Consider the following 22,888-nt stretch of genomic DNA (forward strand, 5'->3'; position numbering starts at 1 on the left):
AAGATAAATATAGTCAAACCTGGTCTCAACAACCACCCAAAGAACTGAGCAAAATGTGAATGACTCCTGGGAACTGATAAAAGTATACTGGTTGGGTAAAACAATTGATTGAACACTTTTTCCTTCCCTCAGTTGGACCGGTTCATGTTTGAGGGGGTTGAGATTGCCCTGAAAGCGGCCTGCGCTGTCTTCATCACCATGAACCCCGGTTACGCCGGCCGTACGGAGCTCCCAGACAACCTGAAGGCCCTGTTCCGCCCCGTCGCCATGATGGTACCGGACTACGCCATGATCGCAGAGATCTCGCTCTACTCGTTCGGGTTCTCAGACGCAAAAGTGCTGGCGAAGAAGATCACCACGACGTTCAAACTGTCGTCAGAACAGCTCAGCTCACAGGTGGGTTTGAGTGTTTTGACCTGTATAATTGAACTTTTACAGCTACTTTTACCTACCGTGCATGACTCAGTAGTTCAGGGAAAGGGCAATACACTGCATTTCATTTCTATGGCAATGCAGTTGGGAAGCTAGCAAGCTATAAAACGTTTTAAGAATTCTTTTGCAGTACACTCTATAGCTCACAGCTGCATATAAAGCATGATTGCCAGATCCCTATCTCATACTTGATGCTGTACATTGTTGGCAAACAAATTTTCTTACACATCCCAGGACCATTACGATTTCGGTATGCGAGCGGTGAAGACCGTGATCTCGGCGGCGGGTAACCTGAAGCGAGAGAACCCAGACATGGACGAGGAACTCATCTGCCTGCGCGCCATCAGGGATGTCAACGTGCCAAAGTTCCTGGTGGAGGATCTCAAACTGTTCACAGGTATGCAAATTTGTTCACAGGTATGCAAATTTGTTCACAGGTATGCAAATTTGTTCACAGGTATACAAATCTGCATACATGTATGCTAAGTTTGTGAATAGGTATAGCAGTGAAAAACACCATCAAACCTGTACCGGTGAGTGGCAGTGACTGTCTTTTTATTGTGACCACCACCTGGCCATTTTGACCACTTTTTTGTGGTCCCTCAGATTATTTTTCCCAAGTTAACCCAAGCATTCAAATTATTTAGAATCATGTCTATTGTGGCTACCTGTCAATTGTGGCAATGTTCAAGTCCTTTGAGTGATCAGGTCTGACTGTAGACACGAGTTCTCAATGTCCTTAAAATGTTGTTGTTAGATGCAGAGTTCAGCACCAAGGACAGGACTCAAACAGAAAAATTCAGCAACAAAAATAAGTTGATACTGTTGTTGTTAGCTGTACAAATCAGCACCAAGGGCAGACCTGAAAGTCTCTTTCTTTTAATGAAAAATTTACTGTCACAAAGTTCACTTTACCTTCAAAATCATCTGTAGATCCTGTCTTTGTTTGACAAGTGCTGTTTACTCTATTTCACCGCCACAGGTATCGTGTCGGACTTGTTCCCGAAGATCAAGGAGGAACCGATTGACTACGGCACTCTGGACTCCTCACTAGTCGCCAGCTGTGAGAAACTGGGCATCAAGGACGTCCGAGGTGAGATCTTGATAATGATTACTGTAGATTTTTTTATGGTGGGGACTTTTATGGTAAGAGGAGGAAGGTTTTCACTGTGTTCTGAGTTTGCATTTGAAACAATTAGAAGTACAATGCATTCGTGGTGTCATGATTTTGTGGTGGAGGGGTCACTGCAAAAACCTTGAAATTAAAACCACCACGAACCTTTTAAGATTCAATAAAGAAACATATCTACAAGTAGGACTTATCTATAACTTGCTAGGTGTATCTATGAAGAAGCCATGTATCTGTGTTATTGAGGTTTTACATTTGTATTTTCAATTCGGTGTTTTTGGTATTGATAAGTAATGTTATATTGATTAAAAAGTGGATACAATTTGTTTGGGTTTACCCCTCAACTCTGCACTGCAAGCAAACAACAGATTGTTAAAAAGTGTTTTAGACCAACTTGTTGAATGTCCAAAGCCTATTTTTTTTCATTCACACCTGTTTCACAAGGATTACTAAAAAAACACTTTTTGGCCACATTTTACATATAAAAGACATCAATACAAATTTGCACATGATGCACTAAAGTTCATTGATGGACACAAGGCACATAAACAGCACAAGGCTTGGTGAAATCTGAAATTAAAAATTCCTGACAACATTTTCCCGTTTTTGCCTACTCATTGATCAGGACCTGATGGTAAGTCTAAATTATTGAATAAGAACATAAAACATTAATTTCCTCTTTCTTGCAGGGTAGTTATGTTATCATTATATATCTCTAAGATGAACTAGCTTTCAATATTTCTTGTATAGGGGAAGTAATGGTCAGCTTTTTTTCAATACAGTACATAATTCAAGAGGTGTTTTTCACTAGACCTATGTCCTAGACAGCATACCAATGTGAAATTTTAGCTCTGTTTTCCGGTCTTTTACAATAGCATCACAATTGTTGCATACATTAAGTACTACTACCGACATGTACATGTAGAAGTGCCATCAAAGGACCAATACAGCCAATCATCAGCTTCAAGGTATACAGAAAGAGTGTTTGTTGCAGTCTCTACATAACTACATGCTGCTTTGCTCACAATCAAACCTAGCACAGCCATCACAAGTTTGTTGTATTGCCTGCCACATGCTTGTGTGTTGAGCATAATCTCACTGACACAAATTGCAACAGCTTCTTAATCTTAACTACGCTGATGCATAATTTGTTTACATGCTGAATATGCTTGCAAAGACGTCCATGCTTATGCATGCAACCATTGCATAATACAGCTGTCACAGTGAATGTGTGTGGAGGGAATTTTTGTAAGATTGAAAATTCAACTTTCGATCAGCACTTCATAAAATCCTTATCAATATCATTTTTTTCAATATCAAAACCCAATGCATTTGGTGTAGCACCACTCATTTTTGTGCTTGATGTTTGTATTTGTATTTGTCTTTATTGACAATGAATAGAGAAATTGAATCATAACCGATGGAAAACATTTTCGGACCCCAGTTCGATGTGTTTTCCTCTATACAAAGTGATTTGTTCAATTTGTTAACCTCCACACACTGTATTACTGCTGTACTAACCCATCCGCAATGTTATTCTAAATTCTGCATTTGAATTATCACATTTCCTGCTATGTCATGCACACATCATGAAGACAATGCATAAAAATCATGTAGAAATTTTGGTTTGCAGATGCAAAGCTGTTAAATGTCTATTTCAGCACCGAGGACAAACCTAGCATTTCCAACACATACAACAAAAAATTCCTGAAACCATGATTTCTCCCCTTGAAATTTGATTTGTTTTGCCATGACTTTGATGATTTTCTCTTCAAGTATGATTCAACACTATCAAGATTTTTCCTGTTGAACTGTGATATATTCACCGAAACCATTTTTTCCACAAACACAATGTTTTCCACTTGAACAATGATTTTTTTCCCCAAAACTATATCAAATTTCCCTTTCGAACATTCCTTCAACCATGATTTTATCCCTTGAAAAGTTGTTTAAAGTTCCTTTTTTTTCAATTTTGACTTTTGAATAGTTTTCTTTCTTCTTACAAAACACCATATTTAAAAATGTATTGAGAATGCTTCTTATCATGCGCCAAGTTTTCCTTTTAAACAAATCACATATTACACATAGTACCTTATTGACAGTACATAAAGATACAACGTACATTTGTAAATAAGCTTTGCTGCACACTCAACTGCTACAACTGCTGCTTGAAGCCGTAACATTAACACCCTCTGCTTGCCTTGCCTTTTCTCTTTACAGGCGCACTAGGTGAGACTGCACTGTTGTTTGACAGACTTTAAAATCCTGCACCCAAAAGTCTACTGTATAGGACAAGTACACTACTGTAGATGCATCAGAATCACAAGCTGCTTTCTAGTTTTGGAAAAAAAGATCTGAATTTATATCATATGGTACATACATTCAATTGGAATTATCACACACTTAAAAAAACAACACTTATTTTCCAAAAATAAGTCAACAACTTGTGATTCGGTTGTTTTGAGAGGTACAGAAAGGTTGGTATGAGGTCATTTTTATGGTGAAATGTGTTGTGTAGTTTTGTTAGGGACAGAGGTGCAAATTATGTGTTGTTGTTAGTGGTGGTACATACATGTGTTTTGTGTATGTCTGTTTTCTATAACTAACAATTGTTTTGTTTTGATAATGTTCAAGCAATTAACCCTACAGGTGTTTGTGTTGTTTATTCTATAACCCATGTGATGTTTTTAACCCTTGTTAAGCTGAAAGCTGGGAATAATCTTGCAGCTTTTTGTATTAACCCTGTTCTTTTTATTAGTTATGATTTTGTTTGTTATCTAACGTTACTACTTGTGGTTTGTGTATATGCTGCTTGCACTTACATGATAATCCTGTACATTGTGCTTACTATATATTGCTTGCTGCTATAAGCTTGCAAAGAAAAAGGCTAAAAATGTAAGGTGTTATGTTGTAACATTGCTTCTAAAATTGTGACCATGCAAATACTTCTACTGCATGACTAAACTCTTTCTCTTTGGCTGCTACTTGCAAAGATTTCTTCTATATGCTTTTTGTAACCTCTGAATTTTGATTAAACAATAAAACATCTCAAAAAGAAGGTTACTATGAGATAAATACACCGTTTTGCAGTGTAACTGATTCTTGCTTTTTGCCCCCCTCCCCCCTAGGGTTCATCACCAAGTGTATCCAGTTGTATGAGACCACAGTGGTGAGGCATGGTCTCATGTTGGTGGGGCCGACATGTTCGGGTAAAACTATGTGCTACAAGACACTACAGGCCGCCATGACTGCACTGAAGGTACACCATAATACTCATGAATGATAAAGAACCACATAATCATTAAGCATGATCCTTTCATGCCTCCAGTTTGTAAAAGTATTGAAATGAGTTTGAAACTACAACAGAATGAACCCCTAAAAGCTTTTAACGACCCACATTAGCATCAGTGATGACCTACTTTGTTCCAAATTGATAACAAGTATTTAGTCATAGCTAAGATTACACTAGCACTTAGTAACTGTTGCTTTTTGACACTTGTAAATCCATCCTTTCCATTCTTTATTTCTTTATCACGGGAGAGCATAATGAAATATGATACATATTATGTATATATGATACAGTATGATATAAAAAATTTGATGAAAAGGATGGATGAATGTTGAGCTTAATGTCAAGCAGTCGACTACCACTACTAGAAGTTATTGCATGATGTGGATGAGTCTTTTTTTTCAGAATGTGTTTGATTCTAAGAAAGAAATACATTGTGCATCCATCCATCTGTTCATTCTTTTCTTTTATATGTTAACCATATTCTGTTCTTTCCACTTCCTCCCCCAGGGTTTGCCGGCGGTGGGAGGGGGAGTGTACGAGGCTGTCCATGTGAACGTGGTGAACCCCAAGTCCATTACCATGGGTCAGCTGTACGGAGAGTTCGACATGCTCACCCACGAGTGGACTGACGGGATCCTGTCCACCTTGGTCCGAGAGGGCACCTCCGCAACCGACTCCGACAAGCGCTGGTAGGTTCCTTAGTCTGTATATGTTACCTAGCCTGTACCGGGCTCCACGGGTTGCTGAAAAATAGTAGAATTGGAGGTCATAAACTGTAACTTCTTTAGCGGACTAACTCCTCTGGCATGATATCCATCTATTTGGCCACTTTTTACTATTTTTCCAGCAACCTGTGGAGCCTGATAGAGGCTATATGCTACCCAGTTCCACAAACAACAAAATGGCACATTGCACTACAGTCAAAATTCCCCAAGGAGACCACACAGGGGACCAATAAAATGTGGTCTATGTAGACAGGTGGTCACTATAGACAGGATTCTTATACTTTATATAAATTTACTTTACACGGCCTTCCCTGGTGGTGGAGTAATGCCCACCGTGCCTCTTCGGCTTATCTGTCTATAAAGGTGTGCCAAAAAACACGCTACAGATTTGCTGCACCGATGTGCCAACATCTAGCACATTTTCCACCAAGAACCGTACAATTTCTTTCTTGTGTACCGTAGGTACATGTTTGACGGCCCCGTGGATGCTGTGTGGATTGAGAACATGAACACTGTGCTGGACGACAACAAGAAGCTCTGTCTGAGCAGTGGAGAGATCATCAAACTGACAGAACACATGACCATGATGTTCGAGGTGAGACTTTAACCTTCTCCCTGCTGCCTAACTCTGTAAAGAATAGGAAATCGGGTGCCAAATGGCTACTTCAGTGTGCTAAAGATTATATACAGTCACACGTACTTTGTACAAACCTTTAATTTGGAGAGTTCAATTTGAGTTTAGTCAAAACTACCCAAGAAGACCATTGAAGGGACTGATAAAAACTACCGGTAGTCTATATGGACAGGTGGTTACTATTGACAGGATGCTTATGCTTGTGTCAATGGGAAAAATTATCTAAGGAACCACCAAAAAGTGGTCGCATTGGCCAGGTGGTCCTTATGTAGAGATGGTAACTAGGATTGCACAGTATATGGCCTTTCCTTGGTGCTGAACTGAACCTTTTTCAACATAATGTCCTTTCAGATATAGAAGAGTCTGGGTATCATACCATTTGTGAAGCTATTGGGTTATATAACAGGGAAAAGATTAAACATTTATATTTTTGGCAACACCTTGCTGTAGTGCCCCCTGTGGTATGGTGTGCTGAGGGGCTATCAGGTTATATGTCATGTAACAGGGAGAAAGTTAAATATTAATCGTTAAATGTTTTTGGCAACACCTCAGGTGCAAGACCTTGCTGTAGCCTCCCCTGCGACAGTGTCCCGCTGCGGTATGGTGTACCTGGAGCCCCAGAGCCTGGGAATCATGCCGTTTGTGGAGTGCTGGCTGAAGAAGCTTCCTCCCTGCATCGTGCCTCACCAGGAGAAACTACAGAAACTGTTCGACAACTTCCTGGAAGAAGCCATCAAGTTTAAGGCAGAAAATATGAAGGTAGGGAAAGTTGGAAACTTGAAATATAGATGATCAAAAACTTGGGAAAAGTTATAACCTGGATAATTTGCTTGATTTTTTTTACCTAACTGCTGATTTATAAAAACATAATGTAAATCTGAAGTTGGGAATCATGAAATAAAGCTGCAACTGAGAAGTAGCCAATGGTACAGACAAGGTTTTGAGTGAGTGTGATCATTGTTTTTTCAGGAATACGTGCCAGCGGTGGATGGAAACCTGACCTTCAGCCTCATGCGACTGTTGGAGTGCTTCTTCCACCCCTTCATCCCCAAGGAGGGGGAACCACCTGTGCCTGAGGTAAGGGTCCACCAGGAAACAGGGTAACTTGTGATAGACAGAGACCACTGCAACTTGAGTAACTAATACGTTGATGAAGGTTAGACATCCAGGTAGTAAGAAACGCCCAAAATAGTTACTCAAGCAACTGGATAAGATTTTCAAAATTTTTGGCGTGAGTAACTAATAATTTGAATAAAATACATTGAGTTGTGATTGCATCTTTTTATGTAGGAGAAACTGATGAGAATTGAGGAGTTGATCGAGCCGTGGTTTGTGTTCTCGCTGGTCTGGTCCGTCGGCGGGACGTGCACCAACGACGGGCGCGTACGGTTCAGCCAGTGGGTGCGGGAGCGCATGGTGAAGGAGAACATCGTGCTGCAGTTCCCCAGCGAGAATCTCGTGTATGACTACCGCTTGGATGACGCCGGCCTCAGCAAGAAACCCTCAAAGGTATGGCTAACATCATTGAACCAAAATCAATCAGTCACTTCCCAAAACACTACACAGAATATGTGCTATAGAGAGACTATCAAAGGTATGTGTGGCAACTTTGGACAAAAATTGTTCAGTTATTTATGGTCAAACAATATACATAAAATAAACTGTAGATGTTAGGTGTATCTGTGACACTTAAAAATGCTATATGGCAAGTATTTGTATGTGAGCCTCTAAGTGAAATAAAAGTGAAAACATTTGGTTAAATTTGAACTGTGTGTAGTATAGAACCATCAGTCTTATTTTTTTCTGTTTGTTTGCAACATCTGATAACAATCTTTGTTAACACAATAGAAGTACAGCAACTTTTGTAAGGTCTTCCAGAACTATGCATAATTACAAACAAACAGAAGGATATAAATCAATTAATCTATGTACAAGTGATATACAATGTAGGCTACATCTTGCATAACATGTTTTCACAAAGCAGTCAACAATTTACATGGCAAAATGAAATACAGTGTACTAAGTACATTGATGAAGGTTAGAGATCCAGGTGAACAAACTCTATAAACACTTTTATCTCTGGATAAGATACAGAGATTTCTTCCAGATGCTGTTAAACTGAAGAAAAGTGATGGATGTCTCTCAAGATGTCTGGTAGTAGCTTCTGTGTCTTATCCACTTGTAGAGTGTAATAATATTGTACCTAATAGTAAATTGTTTCATGTATTCTTTTGTTTGCATTGAATGCTTGTAGGATGACATGACCGAGGAGGATGAGGGGGATACTGTGAAACAGATCCGCTGGACCAGCTGGATGGACGGCCTGCCCGAAGTCAACATCTCGCTGGAAATGCGATACTCTGACATCATCGTCCCCACCATGGACACCATCCGAGGGGCCGCCATTACTGAGCTCCTGCTAACCAATCACAAAAAGGTGAGAAAATTACAAACTAGAGTTTAAAAAAATTCATAGTCATAGAAATGAAAAAGAATTGAAAAAGATTTGGTGTTCAGATGCTGTTTGGTGTTATTAAATGATAACTTCAGCACCAATGACAGACCCAACATGTCCAACATGCAACAATATTCAAAATAGATTTCCTAGAACCATGACTATTTGCCCTCAAATCATGATTTTTTCCTAAGTTTGAACCATGATACTTCCTCCTTAACCTTTGAGTTCAGATGCAAACACTCCACTGACAGTGAACTAGCCCCCTGCTGCAGTGATTGCACCCCAGTGTGGCCCAGGGCTACTGAATTGGAGATGGGCACTGGGAGGACTTAAACTAATAAGCAGCAGGGAGAAGGTTAACAATGTTTTTTCCTTGTACCACTGTTCAGGTGTTGTGTGTGGGCCCCACGGGAACAGGCAAGAGTCTGACCATCCAGGACAAGTTGTCCCGCGGCATGCCGCCGGAGTTCCTGTCGGACTTCATCGCTTTCTCAGCACGGACCAGCGCCAACCAGACACAAGATCTCATTGACAGGTTTGTACATTTTTATGTTATTATCTTTGCCGAGAAGATTATATTTTTGGTTACTCCAGCTGTTGGGTGGGTCTATATGTATGTCAAGGGCATAACTCGAGAAACCTTTGATGGATCTTCATGATTTTTAATAGGTATGTATGGGTTGTGCAAAGGAAGGTCAAGTTCAAAAATCGCTCACCATGCGTTTTCCAACAGTACTGCAGCGGACTTTGAATGTTTTTGTGTTTGTATGTAGGCAAAAAAAGTGACGGAAACGTTGATGGATCTTCATGATTTTTGGTAGGTGAGAAGCGGTTGTGGGAATGGAGGTCAAGTTCGAAAATGGTTCACCTGGCGCTTTCCTACCGTTGTGCAGCGAGCTGTTTATGTTTCTGTGGTAGTACATGTATGTCACCAAGGTAATTTGTTTTTGATTATTTTTCATTTCAGCAAACTGGACAAGCGGAGGAAGGGCGTGTTTGGGCCCCCTCTGGGGAAGACCTTCATCATCTTCATCGACGACATGAACATGCCAGCGCTGGAGGTGTACGGAGCACAGCCGCCCATCGAACTCATCAGACAGTACATGGACCACGGGGGATGGTGCGTAGGGGTGCTTGTAGATTACATGTATATAGAGAGAGATAGCACGCTTCTAGATTAATGTCAAACCTGTATATTGTCAAGTGACCACCTCTATATAAGGACCACCTGGCTTTTGGTAATTCTATAAAGTCAAACCTGTACAAGTGACCACCTCTACATAAAGACCACCTGGCTCTACATAAAGAGGATGGTACCGGTGCGTAGGGGTTCTAGTAGATTATATCAAGATGCAGTATGATACTGTAGATGCATCTAAGTTTGCTTTGGTTTTATGTTGATGAAAAATTCTTTTTATATGGAAAACCACAGGCTGATCTTACAGAGATCCTTGAATCTTTTTAGATAGAATGTGATTGAACTGCTAAGTTTAGAGTACAGGTATGAAAGGTTTACAAACTTTACAGAGTATATTCCAGGACGGAAATTTCCTTGTTGGGATGGAAAAAAATTGAACCCCATTCCTCCCTGAAATCTGAACTTCATGTCATGAAATTGAGAAAAATACATTTTTGTAAACTGAAGATGACAGGTTTAAGAATAGAGATAAATAACATTGGCTCCCAAACAATGAGTGGGAGGGACAAAACTTTAAAGCTGGAGACAGGCCTGAAGACAGATAATTATATAACAATGACAATGTGTATTTTCCAGGTATGACCGTAAGATGATCGGTGCATTCCACAACCTGGTAGACATCACGTTCATCTCTGCGATTGGTCCTCCCGGCGGCGGGCGAAATCCCATCACGCCGCGTCTGCTGCGTCACTTCAACTACCTCACCTTCACTGAGATGGAGGACTTCAGTAAGGTCGGTATCCACAATCTACACAGTTGTACATCTACATCCTTACAGTTCTAATTAAATCCCCTTACAGAGTATTATGCTTAGGTGAGTGCACTGGTCTTGCCCTTGTGTAAGTGGTGGTGAGTGGAGTTGGGGAAGTCATAGTGCTTGCCTACCCAAACTTTAAAGTGTTCTACAGACTTTGACAGTGCGAGTTTTTTTTTGTAGGGCATTCTACTCAATGACTTTCAATTGTTTTTTTACACATTTTTCTGTGTTTTTGCATAGTACACAATTTTTCTAAATCATAGCATTAAGATTAAACGGGGACCTAAGTTGTTGAACTATTGAACATGAGCCAAGAAGATGAAAAAAAGGTGGCTTGGCTAATGGGTACCCAAGATTTATGCATTTCTTCCCTCAATTGAAACCTAGACCAAATATCATGTCCTCTAAGCAAGAATTTCTTTCCCATCACCCTCTACAGCGGCGTATCTTTGCCACCATCCTGGGAGCGTGGATGCATGGGGTCCATGGTGTGGATAAGGACATCAACGGGAAACTTGTTGACGCCACCATCGAGATGTACAACACCATCATCACTCAGCTCCTCCCAACCCCGGCCAAGAGTCACTACACTTTCAACCTCAGAGACTTGTCCAAGGTCTTCCAGGGTAGGTCATTCACAACAGATCTAGAAGAATACAACGTTTCAGCCAAACAAATAAACAAACGTCTTCCAAGCCTTATACGGAAAAGTCCAGTTGGAATCTTGTGGAGACCAAGTGAAGATGTCAAAGAAAAAAGAGAAACTGAGTCAATTATGGGAATGTCAAAAGGTTTCAGAATGATTGATAAGTAGGAAAACATTTCCCCAACTGCTGATGTGAAGAAAATTTACATCCGATTTAACATTTGCATAATTTTTACAATTCCCACCTCCTCATCCTTTGGTCTATTCCTAATTTAGATAACTCTTTTATTGATAGGTTAAAAGGTTGTGATAACAAGACTGAAAAGGCAACATTGAGGATGACTGCTTTACCTTATACATGTAGCAACATTTAGCTGCAATACCTCAGTGTTCTGCTAGGTGGGGTAATTGTACTTTGTCCACCCTGCCCCCAGGTATCCTGATGGTGGAGCCTGGTAAGGTGGAGAACCTGGAGGCGGTCCTGCGGCTCTGGTACCACGAGGGCTGCCGCGTCTTCAGGGACCGTCTGGTGGACGACACCGATCGCGGATGGTTCGACAATCTTGCAAAGGTATGCTAAAGATTCAGGTATAAACTTAGACACGCTGTCTATGCAGTTTGATGACCGTCTGTCACCTTCCTCAGGGCAGTTCTGACTGGTTCTGCTATGCACGTCAAGTAGGTGTCGCTGCTAGCAGATGCGGTCCCAAACATAAACTATCTAGTAGTAGTAATACACAAAACATATATCATACCTGATAGGTAGTACCTGCTGTGTTTACAATGGGGTCCCAAAGGTGAAGTATTCAAATACATACAAGGACAGGTAGTACAAGGATAGGTGTTTGATGCAGTGTTTTCAATGCAGTGTTATTTGTTCTGTCCCCACAGGAGAAGATGTCAAAGCTTGGCGTGCCGTTCGAAGAGGCCGTGCCCCAGCTGCCGGTGTTGTTTGGTGACTTCATGCAGCCCAACTCCGACAACAAGCTGTACAACTACATCAGCGACATCCCGAAGATGGTGCAGATTATGGTGGACTACCTCGATGACTACAACCAGGTACGGTGTAGAGGACACTACCAACTGGATTTGGGGTTAAACAGATGTTTTTTGGGGTCCTTACCCCATTTTACCTGGACCCAAGGAGTGAAAAGTGGGTTAAAAAGAGTGACTTTTTCCTCCTTTTCACCCCCCATTTTGGGCGAGGACCCCCAAAACATCACTCTGTTAAAGCTCAAATCCAGTTGGTAGTGGGAGTGCAGCAAGAAATGGCAATGCTCCTGTGGTGTCGCCAAAAACAATCTTACAGTTTTGTAATCTTTGCTGATTCAGCATGCCAGAAGTTGGGCATTATTCTAAGATGTATTGATATTGTTATACCTGAGCCATGATAACGTTTGATAGGGGTGAACGGGTGAATGTAATAACCAATCATTATATACACACATGTACATCCAAAGGTACATCCCAAACCAATTTAGCTACTTATTCATTTTCACCTGTCGTCAGTGATTAGAATGAGAAAATAAGGTGTTAAGTACATGTACCTGTCCCTAAGGGCACAACACTGGGGCCTAGAGATTTGAACCCAGAATCTTTAAGCACAAGACCACCTTTAACATTATTCTGTAAAATCTGATAACCAATTGTTTGTTCTCCAGGTCAACACAGCGCGGATGCGACTGGTACTGTTTATGGACGCGACGCAGCACGTGTGTCGGATCAGCCGGATCATTCGCCAGCCGCTCGGCAACGCCCTTCTGCTCGGTGTGGGAGGGAGCGGTCGGCAAAGTCTCACCAGGTGAAACTGAGTCATCGTTGTTTGCTTTATCCTGTATCCTTTGATGCACTACAAAAGATGCAAAACTTGTGTCTTGATGCAACCCTGGATCATAAAGTTTTTGTCTTACTGCTGTTTCATTGTTGCAAAATGGAAGAACACAATCATGTTGTCATGCAAGTACATTAACTTTCGCAGTGATTTTATTTTAGTAGTAATGCTTTTATTGCTGTGGCATAAAACGGCATCAATGTGGCACTGCTCTAACTGATTGGTTCAAGGCTTTGCTGCGTTGACAGTTTGGGTAGGGAAACTTGGACAGCCATAATTGCTGTGAAATCACAGTGCCAGTCGGCATCAATACGGCATTAAAGCAGCATACAAAATTTAAGTATCAGTGCGTGTGGCAGTGAGCAGGGGATTCAAGGTTTTCTTCTCTGTTCTAGGCTGGCAACCCACATGGCTGAGTATGATCCGTTCCAAATTGAGCTGTCAAAGAACTATGGCACTGCAGAGTGGAGGGAGGACCTGAAGTCTATCATGCTGAAAGCAGGCCTGGAGAGCAAGCCTATGGTTTTCATCTTCCCAGACACACAGGTAAGCCCGGAGAGTCAGACTATTGTTATTCGTATTATTTTTGAGTACAATGTTTACTCTCAAGAAATGAGTGCAACATTTCTTGAGAGTACGCATTGTTAGCTTTCCAATGATATATACCTTTATGGGGTTACTGTAAAGCAAAGTAACTAAAAATAAGCAACATAGTACCCCTTGTTTGAAAGTTGTCTGGGAACCCCAGCAGTGGGGGCGTGTTTTGGTATAGAACTCCAGCAGGACAAGGGTTAAGGTAAATATTCAGAAATATAATAAAATTTAATGTTAAAGATGCAGACTAAGTATGAAGTGTAAGTGTGCAATAAAATCAAATGCAAGACCTGGTACTGTATTCACATCTTGCTGATGTTTCAAAACACTTTTTTCTCTTCAGATCAAGAGCGAAGCCTTCCTGGAAGACATCAACAATATCCTGAACTCAGGAGACGTACCAAACATCTACGCTCAGGACGAGCTGGACAACATCTACACCTCCATGAAGCCCATCGTACAGGATGCCGGGATCCCCCCAACCAAGACCAACCTGTACCAGGCTTACACCAAGAGAGTCCGGAGCAACACTCACATGGTGCTCTGTATGAGGTATGACTGTTAGTAATGTTCCAACTGATCTCAGACATGTATGTGATAAATTTTGTACATGTTTTGTAAGTCAATGATTAGTAATCATTAACAGTTTAGAGATGCGGCTAGAATAAAAAAAAGGAGGGAAAGTATAGAGGAGATGGCTGTTACATGAGTTTTACTTAGTCTATATTCATATCATATTGGCATATAAGGGCTTCTAGATCTTTTTTAAAGTTTTCCTCAAAGTTTTTGAATTATGTTTTGTGATGGCATGTTCACTCACAGGCTATTTTTTACTTTTTTTTGATTGCATGGTGTATTTTTGTGCCATTTGGTCGTTCAGTGTAATATAACCTGCTGCGCTGCGTGCCTGGAAAGCAGGTTTGTTATGCCAAATGGTGGTTATACCGGCTATATAGATACAGATGCAGATAATCCATTCTTCTTCTACTTCCGTAGCCCGATAGGCGAGGTGTTCCGCGCCCGTTTGCGTCAGTTCCCGTCCTTGGTGAACTGCTGCACGATTGACTGGTTCAGCGAGTGGCCTGCGGACGCCCTGACGTCCGTGGCGAACACGTTCCTGCAGGAGATTCCCGACATCGACAGCACGGATCAGAACCTCATGGACGGACTGGTGGGTTGTGGTCTTCTTCCTCATAAAAAAATTAAGTGTCCAAGAAAATGTGCACAACATCAGTCCAGTCATGTTTTCACCACAACATAAATATACAGGACATTTTTTCCTTTTTTATTTCACTGAATGTGTACAAAAGGTGAACAATAGGTTTAGGTAGATGACAAAGTTCTTTGTACACAACAAATTGTTTTGTTAAATACCAATCTTTCGGTGGCCGTCTGTGACCTTTATCAGGGCAACTGACTAGCTCTGTTACCCACAAGTAGGTGCCGCTGCTAGCAGGTGCAAACGTAAAGAATTCACACAATCATGTACACAGAATGATAACAGAATCAGTTTACACAATAGGTTTACATGTAACAATGACATCCTTGTTTGCCGTTTTGCCAACCCACAGGTTCGGATGTGCATGGCGATGCAGCTCACCGTGGCACAGAAGTCTGGGCAGTACCTCGCGGAGCTGTCACGACACAACTATGTCACCCCGACCAGCTACCTGGAGCTGCTGGGGATCTTCTCCAAACTGCTGGGGATGAAGAAACAGGAGCTGACGACCGCTAGGAACAGGATGAAGACTGGGCTGGATAAGGTGAGGTCTTTCAGAGGGTTTGCCATCACCATTCTCCTACGCAGGGCCTCGCCCATGGCTATACAGTGAAAGTGACCTTGAAAAAGTTTACAGTAGCTCACAAAAAGCTTCAAATTCCTTCACTGGTCTTGACAAAGAAGACAGACACTACACATGCCTACATTGTACCAGTATTGTACCAGGGAAATTCCCTGGCTCTTTTTGACAAGTAATATGAACAGTGGACCATGGCTTATCGTCCTGACAACAGCTCGTAATGGGTTGGATGAGATGAGGTCTTCTGTTGTGTTGGCAAACATGACTCAAAGTGATCTCGAACCAGTTTCATAATTAGCTCGCTGAAGAGATATTCTTTCACTGATCATGACAGAGAAGACAGACACTATGTACAGTATCATCATATTGTTTTAGGAAACAAACGTCATGTTATTCAAATGGAACTCTGCAAAGAGTGGGCAGATGATGTATTCATTGATACATAATCCATTGAAAAATAACACCATAAAACACACCACAGCAACTCCCTAAAAACCCAACCATCTTTGCCGTTGGTTAAAACCTGCTGTTCGACAAGTCTTGCTCAGCGTCACTGACGAAAAGAAGTGGATGCTACTTAAAAATGTCCGACCATTTCCTAAATCATAATATTATACAGTTGCTTGTCTATGAGTAACTGTTATTTGGCATATTGTAACACCTGGATGTCTAACCTTCATTGACGTATCTTCGTCTTTGCTTCACAGCTCCTAGCCACAGCTGATGAGGTGGCCAAGATGCAGGAGGAGCTGGAGACGATGAAGCCCCTGCTGGAGGAGGCCTCCAAGGAGACTGTTGTTACCATGGAGAAGATCGCCAAGGATACGGTAAGGAGAACTTACAAATGAACTTTAATTTCAACTAAGGGTTACATTGAAAGATCTAGAGATTGTTTGGAACACTCTTGAGATTGATTGAAACAATCTTGAGATTTTTAAGAATAATCTTGAGATTGTTTGTAACAATCTTGAGATTCTGACTACTGTATATGGAAAAATCTCAAGATTGTTCGATTTTCAATGCTGGGGGTCGTTAAGATCTGTACAGTGACGGGGAAGTTTTTCACAAAATGTCAAATTTGTAGATATAAGCTGTAAAAGGTTAGAAGCATTTGTCCAAAGTGCAAGATCAAGTTCTAAATCATTTGGACAATGTTTTAGATCTTCTTTAGCCTCACTTGCTGGGCTAAAGCCTGCTATATATATTGTAAGTCATTACAATGCTTAATCAAGAGTACAAGTGTGTTGATGCAAATTTGTTAACGTTTACAGATCGTTGCTGAGGAAACCCGTAAGGAAGTGGTTCAGCAGGAGACGGAAGCCACGGCCAAGGCGAAGGAGGCGCAGGCCATCGCCGACGACGCTCAGAAGGACCTGGACGAGGCCTTGCCAGCTCTGGATGCTGCGCTGGCCAGTCTCAAGTCTCTCAACAAGAACGACGTCATTGAGGTGGGTGCCATTTTGTACATATAGAATACAGCACTGTGTATTCCTTATCATCCGAGGTAGCAGCCCGACTGCGGATAGGATCGCTAGATGGCTGTAGGCCGGAGGGCGATCCGACCCGCGGGAGGGCTGGGACCGAGTTTGATGTGGAATACAATGTATGGTATTTTATCTATGTCTTTCAAACCCTGGGAAAACACACATTTCAATGCGAAATGTATACTCTACTATACCTGACAGGACATTATGATGACGAAGGTCCAGTTCAGCACCAAGGACAGACCATGTACAATCTTTTTTTTTGCTCTTCATAGCAGAATTACACATCAATCCTGTGTAACTCTGGTACTTGATCTGATTGACACAGAAAGGTCTTTCTAACAGCATCTCTCTGTTTGTCTAGGTGCGTGCCATGCAGCGTCCGCCGGGCGGTGTGCGGATGGTGATCGAGGCCGTGTGCATCATGAAGAGCATCAAACCCAAAAAGGTGGCGGGCGACCAGCCAGGCAAGAAGGTGGACGACTACTGGGACCCCGGCAAGGCCCTCCTACAGGACCCCGGCAAGTTCCTGGAGAGCCTCTTCAAATATGACAAGGTGAGAACAAGTGAATGAATGAATGAATGAATGAATGAATGAATGAATGAATGTTTTATTTCCGTGTCCTGCCACAAAAGTCGCCCAGCCTATACGGGCTTATAAGACACCATACATAAGAATACATAAACAGTTACTTGAGTAATGGAAGAGGTACAGTAGTAAATAATGATATTCAGAAATAAATCGTAATAATAGCAGTAATGAGTAACACAAAATACTATGAGCATAATATAGTGGCAACACAAAAAGGGACACACCTGGTACAATGATTCAAGTCAATTCAAGAAAGCAAGTGGTAAATGAACATAAATTAAATTCAAATCAAAAGTTGTTGAAGGTAACACACGTATATCAACTCAACAAGTATTTGGAATCACTCTTTTTACAATTAGTATTGAACCGTTGCAGTAATATACATGTTTGTGTCTGTTACCATATTGGATATAATGCACCTACATTTTTTGTATGGCTGCATGCAACAGTCTACCAATGAATTGAATATTGAAACTGAAAGTTAATCTCCAATAAAGTGTTAACTGGTCAATTTCCTCTCACTAGGAACGAAAGGATTACATGCACATGCACTACTGGTGACTGTAACTTGTGTATTCACTTCATTCTGTATACCACAGACTATCCCCCCCGTACCCCTGGGGACCAGTACACATGTGCACCAATATAAAAGGAGGGAGTTCTAACATAAAGATAACTATGTTGTATTTGTACCTAGGACAACATCGCAGACAGCGCCATCAAGTTGATCCAGCCGTACATCGACAACGAGGAGTTCCAGCCCGCTGCCATCGCCAAAGTGTCCAAGGCCTGCACCTCCATCTGCCAGTGGGTGCGCGCCATGCACAAGTACCACTTTGTGGCCAAGTCCGTCGCACCGAAGAGGGTAAGTGCCAGAGGCCTGCTCCTTCTTGTTGACTGTGGGCTTTCAGGAGGCCCCCTTCTAAGAGAGCCCTTTTTTAAAGTTTAATATGATAATCATCTATTATCACATAGTTAAAGTATGCTGAACAAAGTAAATGAATACATAGGAGAGGAACACTTTACTTGTACCTATATCTGTATTTGTCCGTAGATCTGTATAGCCGGTATAACCGCCTTTCGGCGTAACACACCAGCTTTGCAGGCACGCGGCGCGGTAGCAGCTGGTTATTATATTAAACTGAATGGCCTGTCACACCTAACTTTTGCACATCTGACTACAACCGTTCCTTAAAGCTATTTAGTGAAGACGTTCCTACAGTTCCTACCTGCTTCTCATCCTAACCTCCTTCCCCCCAGGCTGCTCTTGCAGGTGCGCAGGAAGACTTAGCCCGGACCCAGGCCATCCTGGAGAAGGCTAAGGCCCAGCTGGCAGAGGTGGAGGAGGGCATCGCTACCCTCCAGGCTAAGTACGAGGAGTGCGTGGCCAAGAAGGAGGAGCTCGAGCAGAAGTGTGACGAGTGCGAACAGAGACTGGTAAGTCACCTAAAGAAGTCACACGGCTTAAGGCCAGGGAAAATCTCAGTGGTATTGGCGTGTCGCAATGGTTAGAGCGTTGGACTCGGAACTAATAGGTCCCGGGTTTGATGCTCACCAAGCCGTGACGTTGTGCTCTTGGGAAAGCACTTGACACGCCCACCGAGCCACTTTGGCTAATCTGTCTAAAAGTGTGCAAAAAAACACACTTTGGATTTGGTTGCCGATGTGCCAACATTTAGCACATTTGCCACCAAGAACCGTACACACAAAAAAAGATATCCGTGATTTATTTATTTCTTTATGTGGGCAGGCAGGTATTGTGCCTGTTATTGTCTGGACAGGGGCTCAGTGTGTATTCCTTACTTACTGTGACAATTTATTACTCAGAATTCTTGACATGACTAGTGTGGTCTCTCCAAAAATGATTCTTTTCTAATAGTAGACTTGAAGCTTCAGTAACTGTTCTAGCTTCACTTTGTGACAATGCCATAATGTGTAAATTTGAGTAGGTTGAGAAAAGTCTATGATTATCATAGTTTTTGTAAATATAATTATATCATTGATTTACTCTTGTAATCTTGTTGTATTTACTTTCTTGTAGATTCGGGCACACAAGCTGCTTAGTGGATTGGTAGATGAGAAAATGATTTGTTTGGTTTGATTTGATTCAGATCTCCACTGGAATGAGATGTGACCAACTGTCACTGATATCCCAATATAGAGACCTTGAGTAAAATCTCAGGGCTAATATGATTTACGCAACAGCACGGTTGCCTCACCAAGGCACATATTTTTAACCAAGCACCCCTACACTTTTTGATAAGTGTTGTTTGGAACATAGTGACACAATGTTCACTATTCTTCCAGGAGTCCAGCAAAATAAAATAAATACAAAACACTGCTATTGACTGACACATAAATGTACAACAAAATATACTATTTCAGTCCCAGCTAAATTTTTTTATTATTGTTTCCTTCAGTAATTATAGATTCGAGCAGACAAGTTGTTTGGCGGATTGGCCGACGAGAAAATGTCTATTCAATGTAATTTCAGTTAAAGCATAATTTTACGCCAAAAATAGTTACTCAAGCAACTGGATGAAATTCTATCCAGTTGCTTGAGTAACTATTTTTGGCGTATCTTATTACCTGGATGTCTAACCTTCATCTACGTACAGCATCATTGTGTAACCATGGTTACCCGTCCGTAGGTTCGAGCAGACAAGTTGATTGGCGGACTGGCAGATGAGAAGATCCGTTGGGCGGAGTCGGTGAAGTATCTGGATAAGATGGTGGATAACGCCATCGGAGACGTGCTGGCCGCTTCGGGCGCTGTTGCGTACCTGGGAGTCTTCACTGTGAGTAGTAACCTACATGTGTATCACCTTCAATTACTTAGCAAGAAGATGTGAGCTGTAATGGTTTATAAGTTTGTAACAATTATTCTACTACATAATTCCACCAGGGTACATAACTCCGCCACCCTGAAAAGATACGTCCAAACAGATCTCCAACCCAGCGTCCCCCAGTATAATGCACTCCTGTATATCTAAACTGTGCATACCTGGGGGATACTCTACTAGAGATCTCTCAAACCCACTGTTTTTACCATAAAAGTGGCAGATTTTTGTAACCCGGCGGATTAATATGTTAATGGGGGGTACTATATTTACATGTAGCTAAAAAGTTATTGGATTTTTTTGAGGTGGAGTAAACCTAATTATAATACTGAAGATTTGAAAGTGATCACTTTCACTTCACTTCCAATTTCACAAGTCCTAATTCTCTTAAAAGTGCAAGTTCAAATATTATCATCACTTTCTGAAGTGATGATAATATTTAGGGAAATATGAAGATCCATCCATTTCTTGTATGACTTGTTTTCAACACTTGATAGGGGAATTCTCCTTGCATCTTTCTTTGAAACTGTCAAGTTCAAGCATGTAAATCCAATGGAAATGAGACAGTAAAAAACAGATTTACGAGACATATTTCTCCTCCACAGGGTGAGTACCGTCTAGACCTGCTGAACATCTGGATAAAGGGGTTGAAGGAGAACGGCGTGCCTCACTCTGAGGAACAGTCCCTCACGAGCACCCTGGGAGACCCCGTCAAGATTCGCAGCTGGCAGATCGCTGGTTTGCCGCGTGACAACCTGTCGGTGGAGAACGGTATTGTTGTGCAGTTCTCGCGCCGGTGGCCACTCTTCATCGACCCACAGGGCCAGGCCAACAAATGGGTCAAGAACATGGTAAATATTTGACTTTTTTGTGTTACTTTACAGCTAGCAATGATAGAAAGATGCTTCCTTTCTTCCTAACAACTCTTTCTCCTTTCCTCTCATCCCTCTTTCCCTCCTTTCCTCCTTTCATATCCTACATGATTGTAAATCATTCAAAACACAGCTCTTCAAAGCTTCACTCATTTCTGAAACTTTTAAGTTATTGTTACCGTTCTTTCAATCTGTTGTTTGAGTACTACATATCATATTATACACAATGTACTATTTGGGTGGCTCCTATAAGTTTATTTATTATTGTAAGCATTAATTCATAGATTTTTGCTTTAAACCCTTTCACAAGAAATGTGTGTTAAATGAAGAAAACTATACTCTGTTCCTCAGGAAAAGGACAACGGTCTTGACGTGATGAAGCTGACTGACCGTGACTTCCTGCGTAGCCTTGAGAACGCCGTGAGGTTCGGTAAACCCTGTCTGCTGGAGAACGTTGGGGAGGAGATGGATCCTGCTCTGGAACCCATCCTTCTCAAACAGGTAAGACTCTTTTAACCTTCAGAATGCTAAAGTAGCTATTTTGCACCAAATTTGTATTGGTTATAGGGTTAGAAAGCAGGTAATGGGGTTAGGAAGCAGGGAATGGATATGGATAGAATTCCAACATAATTGCAGTCTTGAGATTCTTACGTGATCCAATAAAATAATCCATATCAAAATCTTAATGGAACTGAAAACATATTCAACTGTTACAGTAATACATATGATAGGAGTTACAATAAAACCATTTATTTTGCTAATTTCAGATGCGGTAAATCTTAAAAGGCCTTCATATAATTCAATCAGCATTGCTTTCTAATGTGGAAAAAAAGGACTTGTACCAGAGTTGAAGCCACAAAACTTTTCATACATGCAGTCACAGACCAATGTATTATATAAGTGCAAGAAAAGGTGTCAAACTTCTAGTATTTAGCCTATAGTTGGCATAAAAGACCATTTCTTCATAGATATTAAGAATATCCCTGCTCAATTGCTGGCAGCCTGGTTCCAATTGAGTAATGGCAACTGGGAGACCCTGTTCGAATCTGGGGAAAGGCATCTGGTTAAAGCTGCTTTTGTCTTTTGGGAGGGACATACAATGGGGGTCCCGTGATCGAGGAGGTGCCTCAAGCACAGTAAAAGACACTGCATTACTCAGATGGATACTACTACTGGCTGCACTTCAGATGAATGTATGAATAATGTTTTTCCCGCCCTTTCTCAGACCTTTAAGCAGTCCGGCAGTACGGTGATCAAGCTGGGTGATGCTGTCATCCCTTACCACGACGACTTCAAGTTCTACATCACCACCAAGCTGCCCAACCCACATTACACACCCGAGGTGTCGGCTAAGGTCACACTCGTCAACTTCACTCTGTCTCCAAGGTACGGGCAACAATATCTTATAGTGTTGTCTCCAAGGTACGGGCAACAATATCTTATAGTGTTAAAGGTAAACTATTATAGGTAAACTACATGTAGTCCTGTAGCCTTTTTTGAGGCCATTGGGGCAGTGGGTAAAATGTTATCCACTGTGTCTAGGGCATGGCATAGCCCAACACTCTCCTTCCTCTGACTTTTACCTCCCCAACCAAAGTTTACTTC

At 41.6% G+C, this 22,888-nt stretch overlaps 1 protein-coding gene across 2 annotated transcripts in view; it reads left to right on the forward strand.

The window, feature by feature from the left end:
* Positions 1-22,888, forward strand: part of LOC136422045 (dynein axonemal heavy chain 1-like) — a 66,195-nt gene that overhangs the window by 28,830 nt on the left and 14,477 nt on the right. For both annotated transcript variants that reach the window (XM_066409667.1, XM_066409668.1), the window contains 30 exons: positions 133-396; positions 667-829; positions 1,415-1,525; positions 4,690-4,820; positions 5,361-5,542; positions 6,041-6,173; positions 6,765-6,971; positions 7,182-7,289; positions 7,503-7,721; positions 8,467-8,649; positions 9,060-9,205; positions 9,638-9,790; positions 10,445-10,601; positions 11,065-11,251; positions 11,706-11,842; positions 12,163-12,330; positions 12,933-13,072; positions 13,498-13,648; positions 14,040-14,248; positions 14,693-14,867; positions 15,268-15,459; positions 16,203-16,322; positions 16,767-16,943; positions 17,344-17,535; positions 18,269-18,436; positions 18,832-19,008; positions 20,223-20,369; positions 21,017-21,262; positions 21,635-21,784; positions 22,509-22,669. In XM_066409667.1, coding sequence (XP_066265764.1) covers positions 133-396; positions 667-829; positions 1,415-1,525; positions 4,690-4,820; positions 5,361-5,542; positions 6,041-6,173; positions 6,765-6,971; positions 7,182-7,289; positions 7,503-7,721; positions 8,467-8,649; positions 9,060-9,205; positions 9,638-9,790; positions 10,445-10,601; positions 11,065-11,251; positions 11,706-11,842; positions 12,163-12,330; positions 12,933-13,072; positions 13,498-13,648; positions 14,040-14,248; positions 14,693-14,867; positions 15,268-15,459; positions 16,203-16,322; positions 16,767-16,943; positions 17,344-17,535; positions 18,269-18,436; positions 18,832-19,008; positions 20,223-20,369; positions 21,017-21,262; positions 21,635-21,784; positions 22,509-22,669 — 5,054 coding nt within the window. The remainder of the gene's footprint in view (positions 1-132; positions 397-666; positions 830-1,414; positions 1,526-4,689; positions 4,821-5,360; positions 5,543-6,040; positions 6,174-6,764; positions 6,972-7,181; positions 7,290-7,502; positions 7,722-8,466; positions 8,650-9,059; positions 9,206-9,637; positions 9,791-10,444; positions 10,602-11,064; positions 11,252-11,705; positions 11,843-12,162; positions 12,331-12,932; positions 13,073-13,497; positions 13,649-14,039; positions 14,249-14,692; positions 14,868-15,267; positions 15,460-16,202; positions 16,323-16,766; positions 16,944-17,343; positions 17,536-18,268; positions 18,437-18,831; positions 19,009-20,222; positions 20,370-21,016; positions 21,263-21,634; positions 21,785-22,508; positions 22,670-22,888) is intronic.

Source organism: Branchiostoma lanceolatum, chromosome 16 (assembly GCF_035083965.1).
Source record: "Branchiostoma lanceolatum isolate klBraLanc5 chromosome 16, klBraLanc5.hap2, whole genome shotgun sequence".
In the NCBI taxonomy this organism is placed as follows: Eukaryota; Metazoa; Chordata; class Leptocardii; order Amphioxiformes; family Branchiostomatidae; genus Branchiostoma; species Branchiostoma lanceolatum.